Source organism: Microtus ochrogaster, unplaced genomic scaffold (assembly GCF_000317375.1).
Source record: "Microtus ochrogaster isolate Prairie Vole_2 unplaced genomic scaffold, MicOch1.0 UNK35, whole genome shotgun sequence".
NCBI classification, from domain to species: domain Eukaryota; kingdom Metazoa; phylum Chordata; class Mammalia; order Rodentia; family Cricetidae; genus Microtus; species Microtus ochrogaster.
This window is the reverse complement of record NW_004949133.1, coordinates 1,987,067-2,004,046: the sequence shown is the minus strand read 5'-3', so window position 1 is coordinate 2,004,046 and position 16,980 is coordinate 1,987,067. Positions and strand designations below refer to the sequence as shown.

Below are 16,980 nucleotides of genomic sequence, written 5' to 3'. Positions count from 1 at the left end.
GGTTATACATTTTGGAGTGTGCTGTGCCAGCATCAAGTAGGAAACAGGGGTTGATCGTGCTAAGCCATGGGCTGCTTGAGGGACAGGGAGGAGCAAGGCAAGCCATCTGAGCGCCCTCACAGGGCATTGGTAACCCAGCACACAATGTAAGGACCACTACACAAGCTTTTACTCAAATGGACCGAGGAAATAGCCTTGTCATACTTCAGTGTGGGACTTTCAGTTTGCAGAGCGGATTTTCACCCATGATTTCATTTAATCTCAAAACAATTGCTAGCGGTAGGCAGCCAGATATAATCACTTTTAAAGTTGACATCCGAAGAGGTTCCTTGGCTCACCTAAAGGACCCCAAATAGCACAACTCTCAAGAATCCCCTCTACCCCTTGTGGGGTTCTCAGCTTCTAACAGCCCCTGTTTTTCCAGAGCCTTTGCACACTTCACTGGGATCTGTTTTGTTCCCAGGCTCTGCGTCCAAACTCTGAGGAGGTTGGGGCAGAAACATCACCATTTTCACCCACGTTTCTTTTAACCCGCCCATCCTGGTGAGCTCTGGGTGCATGTGACTTCTCTGGTGATTTGCTACCTGGGCACCAGGCATTCTGCACCTTAACCACGTGGAGCCAGTGTCTGGTCTCCACTCTCCTGGTTCCTGCATCCGTGCTTTCATCTGCATCTTCCTCAGTGACTTCTCTCCTTGCTCATCCTTGTCCATCATCTCCCCATTCCCACTTCTGTGTGTTGCTTTTTTTTCCCTGTCTGCACAGGATAAATAAGTCAAATGGCGATGTACATCATTTAAACACAGCTGAACTGTTCAGAGGCAGAAAGCAACAAATAACCTTCAATAAATGACATGTTTGGGATGTGCATGATTTATTGCCTCTATATGTTTGCAGAGAATTCACTTTGGTTTGTAGTATTTTAGGAAACTGTTTAAGACATGGCTGGGGCATTGCTTCCCCTTCTATGGGAGTGTGTATGACAGATCTCCTAATCCTGAAATGTACTTTTGATATTCGATCTCTAGTCTTGGGAATTCTGTTAGCATGTCTGAACAGTACCCGATTTTATGAAATTGTAGGCTACTGGTGATAGATTCTGAATGGCCATTCCTGTGGGAGCAGGTGAGTGATTGCAATGCTATCATCAGGAGTACGGATAAGTAGCCCAAATTATAAACTGGTTTTTGAAAAGCTTGAGCTATCTTTGGATTAAAATTGTGCCAGTCATTTATGACATCACCATGATTTCCCTCAAAATGTTTGGACAGGAAAGGGATGAAACTGAGGAGTATTCTAAAGGGGACATATGGACTTTTTGAAGTGGGTTAGTAAGGATTCTACTCAGGGACCTTGGAAGGAGCTGCTGGCACGGAGCCACTGGTGAAGAACACCCTCCCTATGTGGGGAAGCCATGAAGGAAAGGCTCCAGTCTTGATCATATGCGTTGGGGAGCGTCAGGCGTCAGTCTTACTAGTCATATTATTATCTGCTCACATGCCTTCCCTGACTTTCCATTCTCTCTCTCTCTCTCTCTCTCTCTCTCTCTCTCTCTCTCTCTCTCTCCCTCTGTGTGTGTGTGTGTATGTGTGTGTCTGAGAGAGAGTTGTATGTGACCTTGTGGGTTCATGAGTATGTGCCTACCTGTGCATTCAGCTAGGCACGTAAATGTCAGGAACTGACATGGTGTGTATTCTTCGCTCATTCTCCAGCTTATATTTTAAAAATTAAATTTATTTGTGTGGGGTGGGGATACATGCCATAGTGTCTGTGTGGAAGTTGGAGGAGAACCTGCAGGAGTCAGTTACCTCCTCCCACCCTAGGGGTCCTGGGATTGAACTTGGGTTGTCAGCCTTGGCAATAAGCTCCTTTACCATGTTAACTTGCTCTTTACCTAGTTTCTCTACAAAGGTGTGCACCTGCCGCCCCAGCCACTGGTGCTGGGTGCCCAGATGCATGCTGCTAGACCAGGCTTTTTACACAAGTGCTAGAAACCTGGATTTAGGTTCATGGCAAGTTCTTTGCTGAGTCATATACCCAGCTGACTTCACATTTTCTGCAGATAATACCCACATTGGTTAGCCTGGCCTTCCAGGTCCTATACAGTCTAATGTCAACCCACCTGTAAACTCCGTCTTTTCCATCTCCCTGATCCCACATCCTAGACATAGGAGATATTTAAAATTCCACTTAAAGCATTGGCCATCCCTTGTCCATTCCCTTTTCTATAATAACTTGGTTCAAATGCTCTTCACCCATCTCCATGGGTCTTAGCTCCAGCCTTTAAGCCTACTTTGTGCGGCTCTTCTTTCAAGAGGGCTTCCTTGGTGGCCTAGTTGGGAATTCTTTCCCCTATCTCTGGGTTGCATTATTTTCCCTACCTTCCTTTCATGATGCAGAAATTCTTCCTGCATTGCCACTGGGGCTTCTTCCTAAATCATAAAGATCCTGCAAGAACAGTTGATATCTAATTCATCTTCGTATCAATAATGGTCCCAATATAGATTATTGTACATAGAAGGTGCTTAATAAATATTTATTTATCAAATGAATCAGTATCTTCTGTTGTGGGAACAGAGCTCAAAAATCTGTTAGCGCAGAGAAAATAGCAAATCCAAAAGCACAGGAAGGAGTAGGTCAAGCAAAGCTTGGACGACACCTACATGGACATCTAGATCTCTACAAGACAGGACTTGATATAAAAAAAAAAAAAAACAAATCTCACACCACCCCTGCCACAACCTGGTTTTAATCTCAAGACTTAAGTTAAGAGGTTCATAGGTGTAATTCTAGGCAACTAGGGAATTACGTGATGCTCCTAATAAGGGCTAGGTTGGGATGTAGGTCTCTCTGGCCATGAAGCCCAAACTTTCTGCATCTTCCTAGTGCATGGCCTGCCCCAGGAGGCAGAAGCAGGTGTGTGGTGGTGGGTTAGGAATAGGTGAGGGAAGACTTATATTTCTGGCCAGGGATGATTTCCCTAGACAACGTTCATGATGCTTGCCTGCAGAATGATAAAAATTCACAGAGAAACAGGCTAGAGAGGGTGCTTTGTGGCGGCGGCATTGTTGTGATTGGCATCCAGTGAATTATGCTTTTAACTGGATTTTATAATGTGCCTTCACTCCAGACTTTGGGATCTATTTTGTCTACCCTTAATTGTCTTAAAGTGTGGGGATCTTTGGCTAACCAAACAACAGATGTGTTTATTTAAAACTTTTGACAAAATCCTTTTATGTTTTCATTACATTCTAGCACCTAGGCTAAAAATGAAAAGGTTATCTCGTTGGCATTCAATCGTTTTGAGTGTTTCTTAGTTCTTTTCTTTACCCATGGATTCTGATATCGTTAGAATTCTCAGTATTTTAAAGGAAAAGTAATCCTTCCCCCTATCGTGGTTTCCTTCTGATCGATTGTTCATACTAGGAGTAGCAGAGGCAGGGACTGCAGGCTTAATAATGTGTCTCTTCAAAGCATACATTGGCACCAATGACTCAGTTTTTCACTGCAAGCACAGGACCTCACACATAGTAAGGGCTCAATAAATATTTATTGAATAAATAAGTGAGTTACTCAAATGAATAAAAATGTATTATGTCTGCAATTTAAGTGACTGGTAGGGAAGGCTATGAGAGTATGCCAGCATTACCCTTGACTGTTTGGTTTATGTATCTTCCCTGCCTTGTTTGCTCTGGAGATCTAGAATGTATTGGCAGAACTATTAACTGTGTCGTGGGTGCACATTTGGGATGGTGGAACAAAGGGACGAGAGATCTGGGCTGCATGACTACAGCCGGCCTCGCTAGTGCCTGTGTCCGGAGCTTCACTTCCCTGACTCTAAAGAAAAGCAGCTCTCTGAGTAGGAGTTGATGATGATGGTGATGGTGATGATGATGGTGATGACTCAGCATTTCTCTAACTCCGGAGTTAAAAATAATCTTCAGCCCAGCCTACTTGTTATTCCTCACGACTACCCTGACAGGTGGGTGGAGAAGTGTTATCTCCAAGCAAAAAACATACTGGGGGCTGTGGCCCAGAATACTGACTCTCTTTTAGAATGGAGTATCCACCGTTAGGAGTCTCAATGCTAGGCTCCCAGACCTGAGAATCTCCCCCAATTTGGCTTCTTAGTGAATTGCTATGTGGGTCACAGACAGCAGAGAATGGCCATAGCAAAATGAGACTTGGAATTTGGCCCCTGGAAGTTTGCTTATCCTCAGAGCCACGTTTTTCTTTAAGAGTAAATGTTTGAATGTGCATTTGGAGGAAACTGGACCAGTTCCATCTGAATCCTGACTTAGAAGATAACTCCAAGATTTGGAGGAGTCACTCTGACTTCACAAAGGACTCTCTTTACATTCAGCTTCCTACAGTTGGTTTTTGGCAGCCACGACTGTGCCAGATTACCAAAATCATCCCTCAGTTTCTAGACTGGAACTCTGACAGCTAGCGGTCGGCTCTCTTCTTGTTCTGTATTCCTGCTTTGCTTTGCCCATTTTTCCTTAGCTCTCGGTTCACTAATACCTGGATTGTAAGGTACAGTCAGAGGGATGCTGGACCTTAAGAGATGGAGCTTATTCTGATTTCTAGTCACCTCTGTCTTTTCAGGTGTTTCCTTCCTTCTCTTTTGGGAATGAGATTTTGGACTGCATTGAGACCAGGAAGTCCTCTTGAACATCACCCTCTTCCATAACTCAGGTGCACTTTAGCTCACATTCACCCCAGACCTCAGAGCTCAGTCCTCTGATCTTAGCCTCCCTGGTCCCCTGCTGATCTCTTCTTGCCACTGGGATGCTGAGAGGAGATGTTGCTCCTTCTTGGTCCTCCCTCTATTATTTCTGTTGCTGTCTGTTTTTTTTTTTTTTCCTTCCTGCAGTCTTGTTTGTCAAGCAGCCTCTTGGGCCCAAAGTCATTACTCTCTCCCGGCTTGATTTGATTCCCCTAAGAGGCACAGGAGAGTAAGTGGAAACAGATGGGGGAAGGGTAGATTTCCACTCCTTTCTCCCCCAGGAACTTCCTGTTGTGCTAGCTAACCTTTAGTTTGGTATAAAACCTGGACCAGAGACTCAAGAGTTGAGAAGTGTGTCATTTTCACACTGTTAGAAGATCTGAGAGTCAGGTTGGGAGCTACTCCGTCTGAATTCCAACAGGTTTTATAATGTGTTTCAGGGGCATATTTTGGTTCCATCCTCAACAGGTAGGAAGCAAAAAGTTTTCCAAGTTAAATGAGGTGAAACATCCTCAGGATATTTGGCTAGCTTGTCAAGGGCAGGTGTGAGGATGGGGTTAAAATGAAAAAAAAATTCTCGGTGTTAATACTCATTTCTCACTAAAATTAAAAGTAAATAAAAATACAGTCATTCAAAAAAAATTTTCATATAAAAATGTTAAAAAAATCTATCAAATTTTAAGATGTCATGCAGGTGTGTGCGTGGGGGGGGGGTACACGTATGTGTGCAAGGCTGTGTTTCTTAAGCCAGATTCCATATTCCATCAGTATTTTCTACTGACCCCTAATGGCCAGAGCTGGTTACTCCTAAAATTGTTGACTATCAGACAGAAAGGGAAGGATGCCTTTCTGACTCTGGCACCAGAGTGCAGTGATTTTTCTCCTCTTTCTGTTATAATTAAGTCACACAACAAGGTTTCTCCTCTATGACTTTGACAAGTATAGACTTTCAGAGCTGACACAATCATAAGTAGTAGTCAGTCCAATACCGTTGTGTGCGTGCACATGTGAGCATGCATGCTTACAAGCTGCTGAACCACATCCCCAAATCCAGCTGCTCATTTTAACAACGAGGAACTGAAATCCCCAAGAAGTGTGAGAATTGGAAGAAGTCCCACAGGCAGTTAGTGGGAACTATAGTTTTGACTCTGGATTTTTGTGCTTATCACCACATCATAGGAGTCCTTGTAGAATAGCTAATTCAGAGGTTCAATTGCCACTGAGTGTGAATTTTATATCTGGTGATTCCTACTCTGCTTCTTATCACCATATGGGAAGGGCCCCAAAGTTTAAGGGAAGTAAGCTTACTAACTATCAGACAGGTTGGAGAAGCTGGGATGAGACAAAGGAGTCTCATCTGCCACATTTTCACAAATGCCAGGCCTTAAGGCAGACTTCAGTTCCCACAAAAGAGGAATTTGAAAGTCAGAAGCCACTGCTGTGTCCTTAAGAGCTAAACACAGGGGCCATGAGAATAAGACTTTGTGCATACTGTGTGTGTGTTGTGTGTGTGTGTGTGTGTGTGTGTGTGTGTGCGCGCGCGCATGCATGCCCTTCTGAATCTACCTGCTGGAGCGTGTAACTTGCACAGCCATGGGAACATGTACATGATTGTGATGTAGGAGAGAGGTTAGACTAGATGGGAAGAAAAAAGCAGGGGAGCATGTCCTATTCTTGAGCTAGAAAGAAAAAAATCTGGAGGCAGAAGTGGGCTTGTGGTAGGCTGGGGGGGGGATGCTCACAGACTTAGTTAAGATTCTGAGGAGCAGAGACTGGGAAGTGGGTGGCAGAGAAGGAGGTGGGGACAGCTGTTGCTTTGATTTGCTACTGAGTCAGTGTTCTTGGTGCATTAGCGCTGAGAGGGAGCCCTAGGCTGGCCCCCAACCAAAACAAGCCCCTCTGCAGCCAATATTGAGTTGTAATAAGGACAAACGCAGTTGGGAGACATAAAGGAGGGGCAGCTGATCCTAAACAGCTCCTTGTTCATCTTAGCTCCCTCATTCTGGAAGTGTGGATTTTAAACAAACATCTAGCCTTCTGCAGCAGGAGTCTGTGAAGAGGATGGAGTGGGGGGAGCAGAGCACTGGAAGGCATCGCCTAGAACTTCTGGAGAACAGGTTCTGTGTAGGTACAGGATGGTACCTGGGATGATGGCAGCCTTTTGCAGGGTCGGTTACCTCAACTCCTCATGCCTTCCCACAGTGATCTCATTCTTTAGAAATCAGGGCAGGTTTGTTGTGGGCTGTGTACTTTGGTACAGTAGACAAGAGGCTGGTTTTGTCTGAAGTTTTGGATGCCCCCTTAACCTGAGTAGAAGAGTTTTATATCCTTCCTAAAACTTGTTATTTCTTACACACACACACACACACACACACACACACACGAGCGCGCACACGCACACACACACGCAATAGAACTAGAAAAAAAATTCACCCCCCCCAATACTGTAGGAAAGCATTTGGGCTCTTCTAGAGGACCCTGGTTCAATTCCCAGCACCCACATGGCATCTCACTACTGTTGGCAACTTCTATTCCAGAGAATCCAACACACACAAGATATGCATGCAGGCAAAACGCCAATATACATAAAATGCAACTAAATAAATAAATAAATTCAAAACAGAAATAAGAAAGCTGTTAGGAAAGGAAACATAACAGAATTGAACTTGGAACTCATTTAGTGCACAGGAAGGGCATGGGAAGAAGGGAACTGATTGAGACTGAGTGATAAAGCTCAGCCAACCAGGGACATGCAAAGAACAGATTTCCCGAGGGTGAGAGATCTCACACCTGACTTTCATCCTGCCATTCCTACCTGGTGCCTGGTACTTGACCTGTCTGCATGCACATGCAAATTCCCTTTCCTACAGGGTCCCACCCCATGCATCGCTGTTTTGGTGGTGATTTAGATCTTTTGGGGTGACGGCTTGGTGTAGAGGGATAACAATGCTGTGAAAAGCGTAATTTGTTATGAGGCAGGCAGGAAAGCATTTATCTCTGCTGGTTCTGATATTCCTGACTTGTTTTTACTGTTTCCCTTCACTGGATGATCAGAGGCTGGGCATGAATGACAGGTTCAGGGCAATGGTTAGGAGTGTTACATGAAGAAAAATGTGTTCTGCTCCATACACCCACTCACACTACTCTAGCTTCCCCGATTCCCCTAAGACTAAATGAGACTTAGTCTCAGTTTCTCTCTCTCTCTCTCTCTCTCTCTCTCTCTCTCTCTCTCTCTCTCTCTCTCTCTCTGCTTCATTCTTATCACTTGAAAAAGAAAATCTGTATTTTTAAGAGTGCCACATTGCATTGTACACGCTAGCTTCACTTTGTGCTTTTCTGGTAGTTTAACTCTTCTATGAGACAGACACATTCTTTCGTGTCTACAAATCTCACAGTCTCCTAAAGGGCAAATAATGCTGTTTTGACAGAAAGGTCCCTCCTTCCCCTTCCCTCTTTTTAAACCTCCATTGAGTGCCTCAGCTTTGATGGTGGTTATGTCTTCTCTTAGCTCCCTAAGATGCCTGTATTTTCCAACTCGGTCATCGTTTTTTTCTCCTTCAGCACGTGTCCTTCAACACACTATGATTCTCATTATTCATATGCCTGTTTTTATTTTTTTCTGTCTCAGACACACAGCTTTTATTATGACCCAGATACAGAGCCCCTTTCACATGCTCATATTAATCAGAACCCCTTACTTCCAGAAAACCATATGGCTTAACCTCAGAGCTTCCCCCCAAAGCAGAATTTAGTCTCTTTCTTCTGCTCAAACTCCCCAGGAAAGGACCAGAATCCTCTCCTCCCCAGGGCTGAGGCTCAGTCCATCTGTCACTGACATTGGACTCCAGGGCTTGGAAACCAGAAAAGACTTGGCATTAACAGCAGTTGAGGATAAATGAAAACATGGAAGGCTCAGGGGCTTAGTGGTGCTGTGTTTTATATTTGTGTGAGATTATAAGATGCAAGATGGAGGGGAAACATATACTATGTCCTTGGGAAAGATGCCATTATCTGGAAGTGTGAGAACTAGTGAATGCCACTGTCCCACTGTAATTTTGTGTTTGTCAAGTGACAAATGGCTAGGAGCAGATGGTAAAACTGGCCCTTCATTTTATAATGGAAGAACTTGGCCTCAGGTTCCTTAAAGGGGTGGACACGATGGTCAGTTCCATGTTATCTGTCTCTGATGCACGCAGAGTTTTTCTGCATTTTAAAGGGTATCAAATATTTAAATCAGAGGTTCCATGAATAAATTCACATTTAGGGACTTTTTAACCTGGGTGAAGCTTTGGCTGGAAAGCAAAGGGCTGAGGCATAGAAGATAAATAAACAAACACAGAAAACAAGATCTTGCCCGTTCTGAATAGCACCTTATATTCAGAGTCCTAGCACTTCATCCCACTTTGCTAATATTTGGGACAATTTTGAAGACAAAGAAGAGAGACAGGTAGTGGTCGACTTATAGATGAGTGGCTGTGACACAGACGTCCATCACATTTTCTTCTCCCCAGGGCAAGGCGCTACTCCTGACCTTCTTGACCCTGAAGTAGAAGTAAATGAGCTAAAGGTGTTTATAATTAGCAATCAATATACAATTAGTACAAGCCTAGCTGGGGAAAAGAAAAAATAAGTCTTTAGCAAATGCAGTCATATATAGATTTGTGTGTGTGTGTGTTTGTGTGTGTGTGTGTGTGTGTGTGTGTGTGTGTGTATTTCTCCTGGACACCTTTCCAGATGTAAGATCTCACACAGGGATGAAGGACATACTGAAAAAATGTTAGAATCTGCATTTCAATCCTTCTGGAAATAAGTCTGCTCTTCTCTAGAGCAGAGTGTCCAGGGAAATGAGTGGATACAAGATACTCCAGCTGTTGCTGCAACCTCAGTCCTATCTTCCAGAAGGCTCTCTCATAGAGATAAATCACTTACATTATCTGCCCTTGATGGATGAAGCTTCTTCTTGCTTCAAGTGAGGAAATGAAGGAGACACCCTGGCAATTCATTTGGGTATCCAGCCTTCTAGACACTTCTCTGGGTCATTCATGTAGAAATTGACATGGGACAGGTTAGACTCAGGGGAAGAGGAGCTTGCCCTGATCTGATATAAAATGTTGAACAGGCAGGCTAGGTGGGTACTTGGTGTCATCAGATTATTGGCAGATGTGTAAGAGAGTTCATCTGAAAGATGCTACTAATGAGATTTGGCCAAGAACCTGAATCCAGGAGGACGTTTTTATTTAAGGCCACTTTCTCCATAAAAGATGGTTACAAAAGCGGAAGGAGTGAATCAGGGTTCTCATTTTAGTTTCTATGCCTCTCATATGTTGGGGATTTTCTATTGCCTAGTTTATTACATATCATGTTTGCATTGCTGAGGCAGAGGACAGAAGGAAAGCAAGCATCATAGTAGGGCAGGTAGTGCTCGCATCAGATTCAGGGTGCTGTCGAGAGCTGCATGCTTATGACTGAGGAGGACTCATTCTACACTCGACATCTGTGGAGTATATGTGATTATCAGACAGGAACAATGTCATCTCAGTCTAAAACACAGCATCTATAGGGCCATTTTAAAGTACGGTTCCAGCTACAGTAAAACGTGGAGTTATTTCAAGGCCGTCTGAGGACACTGTAGACCCCAATTTCCTGAACATGTACACCTGAGAAATGCTTTTCTGGTTCCCCAGTGCAGAATTCTCCTATTCTCGTCACCTCTCCTTTCTAGGGTTGATTAGTCAGGAGAACTCTATATCTCTGTAACAGGGTGTTGACTCCCTTTTCAAATATCAGGGCCGCATGGGGGGGGGGGAGCACAGCCAGTTCTGAGGGCTGCTCTGGGAGAGCAGAGATGACAAAGCATTGGTGGAGCAGGACCATGGAGAGCAACAAGAAGTGCCTGGACTGTTACCATGAGGGGCCAGCACCATGGAGAGCTCAACGCACAGGTAGTTTGTTTGAAAGGGGACTTGGGACCTGGCATGCAAGGTAGCAGCCTCTGGTGCCCACAGAACTTAACGCCAGATTTCTGTTAGCATCACGTGACTCCATCAATTTTTTTTTCCTGAAGGATTTTGAGTCTGTTACATACACCCAGAAGGACCACCACCAGTTAGTGTGTGATCATTAGCCAAATTATCTAAGTGTGAGTGGTGACAAAGATTTTAATTTGCTACAAGTTATTAAAAAATAAAGTTAGGACTATTGTTTAGTGAAGGAGATGACATAAAGTTCCTGTGATTTGCTCCCTTCAGAAACACTGGGATATAAGGAAGCCAAAATGTGCATAATCATCAGATAGGTTATATGACATACACAAATGTTCTGATAGTCTCCAATTTTCTATAAAAGTTCAATTTTTGATGAAAAATGGAGAAGAAACATGAAACCAGACTTTTTAAGATGAGTGGTATCTTCTGGGTAAAGTGGCACATGCCTTCATCCCTGCACCCAGGATGCAGAGGCAGGCAGATTACTTTGAGTCTGAGGTCACTCTGGTCTACAAAGCAAGTCCCAGTATAGCCAAACTGTTACACAGAGAAACCCGGTCTCAATAAAACAAAACAACATCTCCCCCCGCCCCCCGAAAAGAGCTGTGTCACCAGGGCTTAAAGCCCTCTGTTTTTATTGGAGAAATTTAGTCACTGGCTTTTTTACTTAAGAAAATTTTGGTAAATTAATAAGTGATTCTTTAATACTTGCTGGTTCAATAATGATTATATAGCTTTAATGAGCCACTGTGTGTGGAAAAAATATCTCAATAGATGTATGTGTTCTACTCCTGAGAGGCTGATTTTTTTTTTTCAGGATTAGAATGGATGGACCTCCTTGTCACATACAACAGTGCTGGCTTGAAATTTTTCTGGCATAGTTGTATGAGCCTGAGCCCCAGCTGCTTCTGACCTTATAGAGAACCATTACCACTGCTGAGCCTGGCAGCAGAAATGGGTCTTTGCCCTGGAGACATGTTTTTCTCCACCTGAAAATGATATAGAGTGTTTATTCTTAATTTGACTGTGTTCTTAGAGACTTGAATCTTTTCCTAGTGGTTTATGAGACTCTTTTGTGATTCTCTCTCTCTCTCTCTCTCTCTCTCTCTCTCTCTCTCTCTCTCTCTCTCTCTGTCCTTCTGTCTTAAAAGCATTCCTGTGGTGATTGCTATTCTCACAGCCTATGGTTGACATCCCGGACATGACCCCATACAGGGATCATGTTCCAGTATATTGACCTGTAGCCAGTGGTTAAACAGGAAGCACTAGACTCTGACATTAAAAATAAAAGAAGATCTTGGGCTAGCGTAGAGGTTAGTGGTGGGGAGCTTGACAGGTATTCACGAGTCTACAGGTTAAACCCACACACACACCAAAAGAGAGAAAAAATAAAAAGAAGATATCATTACTCCGATTTTCTAATGCTCTGGTTTTTTCATTCAGCAAGAAGCTGACTGCTTTCAGGAGAATCAAGAGCCTAGACTGCCATCCTTAGATGACATTCCTTTACAGAGACTCAGATGACAAAAAAAAAAATGATTGTGGAGCCAATAGGCAGCTCCACTGGAGTAGGAGACAGTGTGGAATGTAACTAGGCACAGCCCCAAGGGTTTTCTTTCTCTGACAACTGTGAGATTTCCCCCTACCATGTGACTTAAGAACAAACAGCTTTAAACACCGTTCTACATATCAGAGTGCAGGGAGCAGCAGCAAGAAATGCCTAAGTCCAATCTCAAGATTCACAGTGCAATGGTATCACGTCCCGTCTGCCATTTCAAAATGACCAGAACACCAAAAGATGCCATCTGTGGAATTTCATGGCTGCAGAACTATGAGTCACCCACTTCAAGAGGATGCTGAATATCTCCAACATGTCACTCTTAAAATTGGACTAGGTCTTTTTTCCTCAGTTGGAAGAGGAAGAAAGGAAGCCTAAGTGCACTCTGATGGCTCAGCTGACTTTTGGCGGAGGGCGGAGAATTTTGGACTGTAGCAAAAGCCAGGTGTAGCTTAAAGAATACAGAGATGGCAAGAATGGGGCAGAGGCTCCAGATCTTAATTTCGGCAATTCTCCAGTGGTCTCTTTTCCTTAATGAGGGAGAAAACTATCAAAACCAACAGTGCCTCCTATGCCTAGGCCGAACATAGGCTACGATATCTAGCCATGATTTCTGGGTAGCCATTTCCCATCCACATTAGGCAAACTGAATAGTCAATGAATTAACTATGTCATCCCAGTATCTCTCTGATGGCCTTAACTTCCTTGTGTCAGATGCTGTGCAAATCTTAAGGGAAAGTATGTCCTTCCCCAGAGTTATAGCAGGAACTAAGAAGAGAACAGAAATAAAAACAGACAGAATTCTTACAGCTATAACAAGGAACAGAAACTCAATGGAGCAGATCTGCCAAGCAGATCCGTGGGCAGCACTACAGAGAATGCTGGGCCTCTCCGGCACATTGGGCATGATCTCCACACTGGGCACCTGGCCAGGGGGTTGCAGAATGCATGGCAGTGGACAGAAGGTCATTGGGAAGGAAAACTAATGCGTGTGTGGGACACTGAAAGGTTAAGTTGCTATAATCTGGAATGAAGCAAAGCATGGTTGTCCATCCACTGGGTTAAATCACTGTACTGAAAATAACTCGGGAATAAAGAACCCCGAGAAGGCTGGTCACAATATTGAATGTCAAGCTGCTCACCAGAGACATGACCACAGGGTGCATTAAGTTCACAGACCTTGTGTTTCTCAAACTGGAGCTGCCAACGTCTGCCAGTACTAGTGGAGAAAGACCAGAAGGGAGGGCAGGTGGCAAATTTTTAGCCCTGTGGCCACAGCACTAATGGCCAGGTTCAGACAGATAGCATTTGCTGGCCCTACCTTGTTTCAGCTTCTCAATCCCTGCTCATCTTTATGAGTCTTAAATATTTATGCTGTACCCAAAGGAGCTTTACACCTCAGCAGCACATGAAGTTTGTTTTTCTGCTTCTCAGTAGAATTAGCTTCCCGGTCACAGCACCTTTGACCATTGCGGCTTCAGCATGCTGGATTATTTGGTCCTTAAGTCTTTACACCACATCTCTCCTAGATTGGGTCAAACATTACAGGTTGAGTTAAGCATCACCTAGCACCCTGCTCAGGAGTTCCAGGTGAACTTAGGGGTGCTAGACACCCTTCATGATGCTAGTCAGAGTGGCCTCCAGGAGTGGCATCCGTGGAGTATATAATCTATACATTTATTTTCCATCATTGACACTCACTTTCTCAGACTCAGAAATCAAGGTACGGAATTAATTTAGTGGAGGATACCTAATGGTTATGTTTCAAACAGTGCAGGCACTGCCCTCTGCACAGATATTCTGGAGGCGTGGCTGGATTTTTCTTTGGAAACAGTGTCCTAACTCTTTCCCTTTTCCTGACCCATTCTCTTCAGTTCTTCATACAGAAGTTACTACCTTTCCCTCCTACCTCCAAGTTACTGCTCTAACTATATTTATTTCTAAGCCGAGAATACAACAATTCTCTTTTTCTGAACTTTAAGCCCAAACAGGGGATAGGCTCCCAAGTTGAAAAACAAGAAAGAGTTGTCATGCATTGGGTGAGGAAAGATATAGTCACTGAACAAATTTACTCCAGTTTGTCATTTATGTTCTAAAGAAGAAAAGCCTGAAGCTTACTGATGTGATCATTTTCTCTTTTCAGGTCTTAGATTGGCACTCTTGGTTCCTATTGCCAAAGGGTTGTAGTTTAGGCACTTGCTTTGGGGAGACAGGGACTTCACTGAAAGTCAAGGCTTTTTAGGAGAGTCATTACTGAGGCACAAACACCTACTGTCCCCTTTTGCCTTGTATTAAACCCACTGTCCCCCAGGACTGCTCATCTCCTCTGTGAGCAGGGTCACCAGTGCAGTCTTCTGGGGACAGGGATTCCATGTGCAAGAGAAGAGACTGCCATCCCTGTGGTGACAGGAGGAACTTCCTTTGGGGAGTTTGGGGAGTACAGAGTGAAAGGAGTCAGCCAACCAACTGTAGAGAGGGGATCCCCAGGGTCCCTACACCAGGGGAAGCTCCTTTACCAGGACGGAGACAGGGTAAGGGGAAGAGGTCAGGCAAGGTGGAGCTATTATTCCTCCAGCACCCTGGCTCCCAGCCGGCTTTCCTCAGATGCAATTCTCTACATCATCCTCCCCAGTTCCAACCCCTCCCCTCTCCACCCTGCCCCGCCCTGTGCCCATCCCTGCTGGCCACTGGGTCCATCGCCCAGGAACCACCTCCCCTTTCTCCTCCCCTGCGGTTCTTTCTGTTTTTTTTTTTTTCTTTTTTTTTCCCCGTTGGCATCTGGCCGGGCATAGCCACCACCCTCCCTCTACTCTCCCCACTTCCTTTTGCTCCGCAGAGGTCCAGTTCCTGTTCCTCTTCCCTTCCCTTCCCCCACCCAGCCCACCTCTGACAGACCAAGAGAGAGAGGAGGAGGATGCATTCCTTTAGTCCTCCCTCCTCCGGGGACCTGAGGCTCTAAGCTGGGGTGCCCTTCTTCTTATCTCTACACACTTCTTCAAGCCACCCCATTAACCAAGAACAGTCCTTAAGAAGGCTGAGGTGCCCCCACAGCGCTGACCTACATAGCCTGGCCTGGGGCGGGAGGGGCTCTTCCCCAAGTCCCCTCTCCCTTGGCCCCGCCTCCTTTCTTCACCCCCCACTCCCTTCCTTCACCTCTTTACCTTTCCAAACCCAACAGGGGTTGAGTTGCAGACTAGGGCAAAGAGGCTAGTCTGCTACCCCGCCCTAAATTTGGGGAAATTGATGCTCAGCTCAGGAAAGCTTTGGGCTTCCCATCGATCCTTCTCCCCAAATATCTTGCTCTCTCCTTTTGCTGCCCCGCACCCAAGTATAGGTTTCCTTTCCCAGATTTTGCCACCACTAGGACTAGAGCCAAACTGGGGCCCCCTCCGCCCAGTGTTGTTGTTTTGCTTCAAGGAGAAGCCCCTCTCCTTTGCCCACGCCCCCCTCGACAGCCTCACCCAGGCCCCCTTCCCTGCCCACTCAGAGCTCCGCGACGGGTGGGGGACGCGCGGGGGAGCAGAAATGTTTGCATGCAGCAGTTTGGGGGATCGTTCTGGCCACCCAACCCCTACAGACATACATACACAAACACCCAACACACGCCCTGACTGAAACAGCGACAAATCTCACTCCGCCCCCAACACACACTGACACAGACATACACACAGACTCTGACACAGAAACGCAGCACCAGACACCAACATAGACGCGCACACCCAGACACACACGGACATCAACACTTCCAGACCCCGGCTGCTCCAAATAGACAGCAACCCCCCGAGATCCAGACCCTTACTGCACACGCACACACACACAGTCGGCTCTGTACATAGAAGGGTGCACACGTCGGCACACCCCACGGTCCTCAGAGACAGCGATGCTCAGAGACAGACACAAGGGTATTCCAAGAGGCTGGCGACTTGAACCCTCGCTTCTAAACAAAGCCAACAGGCTCCCTGCTCCTGACTCCCAATCTGAACCCCCACCCCTGGGCATTGGTCACCTCCCCTGGCGCCGCCCCCTCCCTCACTCACCGTCCTGGGAAAGATTGGCCCCGCCGGGTGCCCAGGAGCAGGCGAGGAGCAGGAGCAGGGGCAGGGCGGAAGGGGCCCCCATCGCGCTTCCTGGCCGCCTCCCCGGCTGGGCGCTGGCGAGCCTGGATCTCCGGGGACTGGGGCCGGGGGCACTGAGTAGACGGCGTCGCTGTCCAAAAGGGCGCCCCCGGAGCGGCTTCCAAGCCCGGGGCCGAGGCGGGTACCGGGAGGGAGCCGGCGCTGCTGCAGTCGCCGGGATTAAATAGGGCGCTCGGAGCAAACCATTCGGTTGGAGGTGGAGGGGGGGTGACGGGGGGCTGGGCTGGTGGCGGGGGGGCCTGGATGCCGCATTCCCTACTCCCCCCGCCTCCCACACCCCCTCCGCGCTTTTGTGGTGCGTTCCATCTTCTCCCCCGGGAGCTCCTCCAGCACACTCGGGTGTGGAGCAAAGGAAGGGAGCTGGCTCAGCAATGGGACCCCACGCGCACCCCTTTTGGGCTTGGGGTGGAGAGAGGGGAGGTGGGCAGGGCGGTGGGCCAGCTGGCGAGAGCGTCCACTGCAGGCCTGGGCAAGGGCGTGCCCACTAGCCTGAGATCCTCCGGCCCCGCCTTCTCCTTAGGCAACCGGGATCCCCAAAGCTAGGGCACCCCTATCAGCAGTGTGGCCAAGTAT

At 46.3% G+C, this 16,980-nt stretch overlaps 1 protein-coding gene across 2 annotated transcripts in view; it reads right to left on the bottom strand.

Moving 5' to 3' along the window:
* Cadm3 (cell adhesion molecule 3) overlaps window positions 1-16,664 on the bottom strand; it is a 31,899-nt gene extending 15,235 nt beyond the window's left edge. Inside the window, exon 1 of one of the 2 annotated variants that reach the window (XM_005368548.2) lies at window positions 16,309-16,664. In XM_005368548.2, coding sequence (XP_005368605.1) covers window positions 16,309-16,390 — 82 coding nt within the window. In that variant the 5' untranslated portion in view covers window positions 16,391-16,664. The remainder of the gene's footprint in view (window positions 1-16,308) is intronic. The other variant, XM_005368549.2, reaches the window with a different exon arrangement.
* Between the last annotated feature and the right edge of the window lie 316 nt (window positions 16,665-16,980).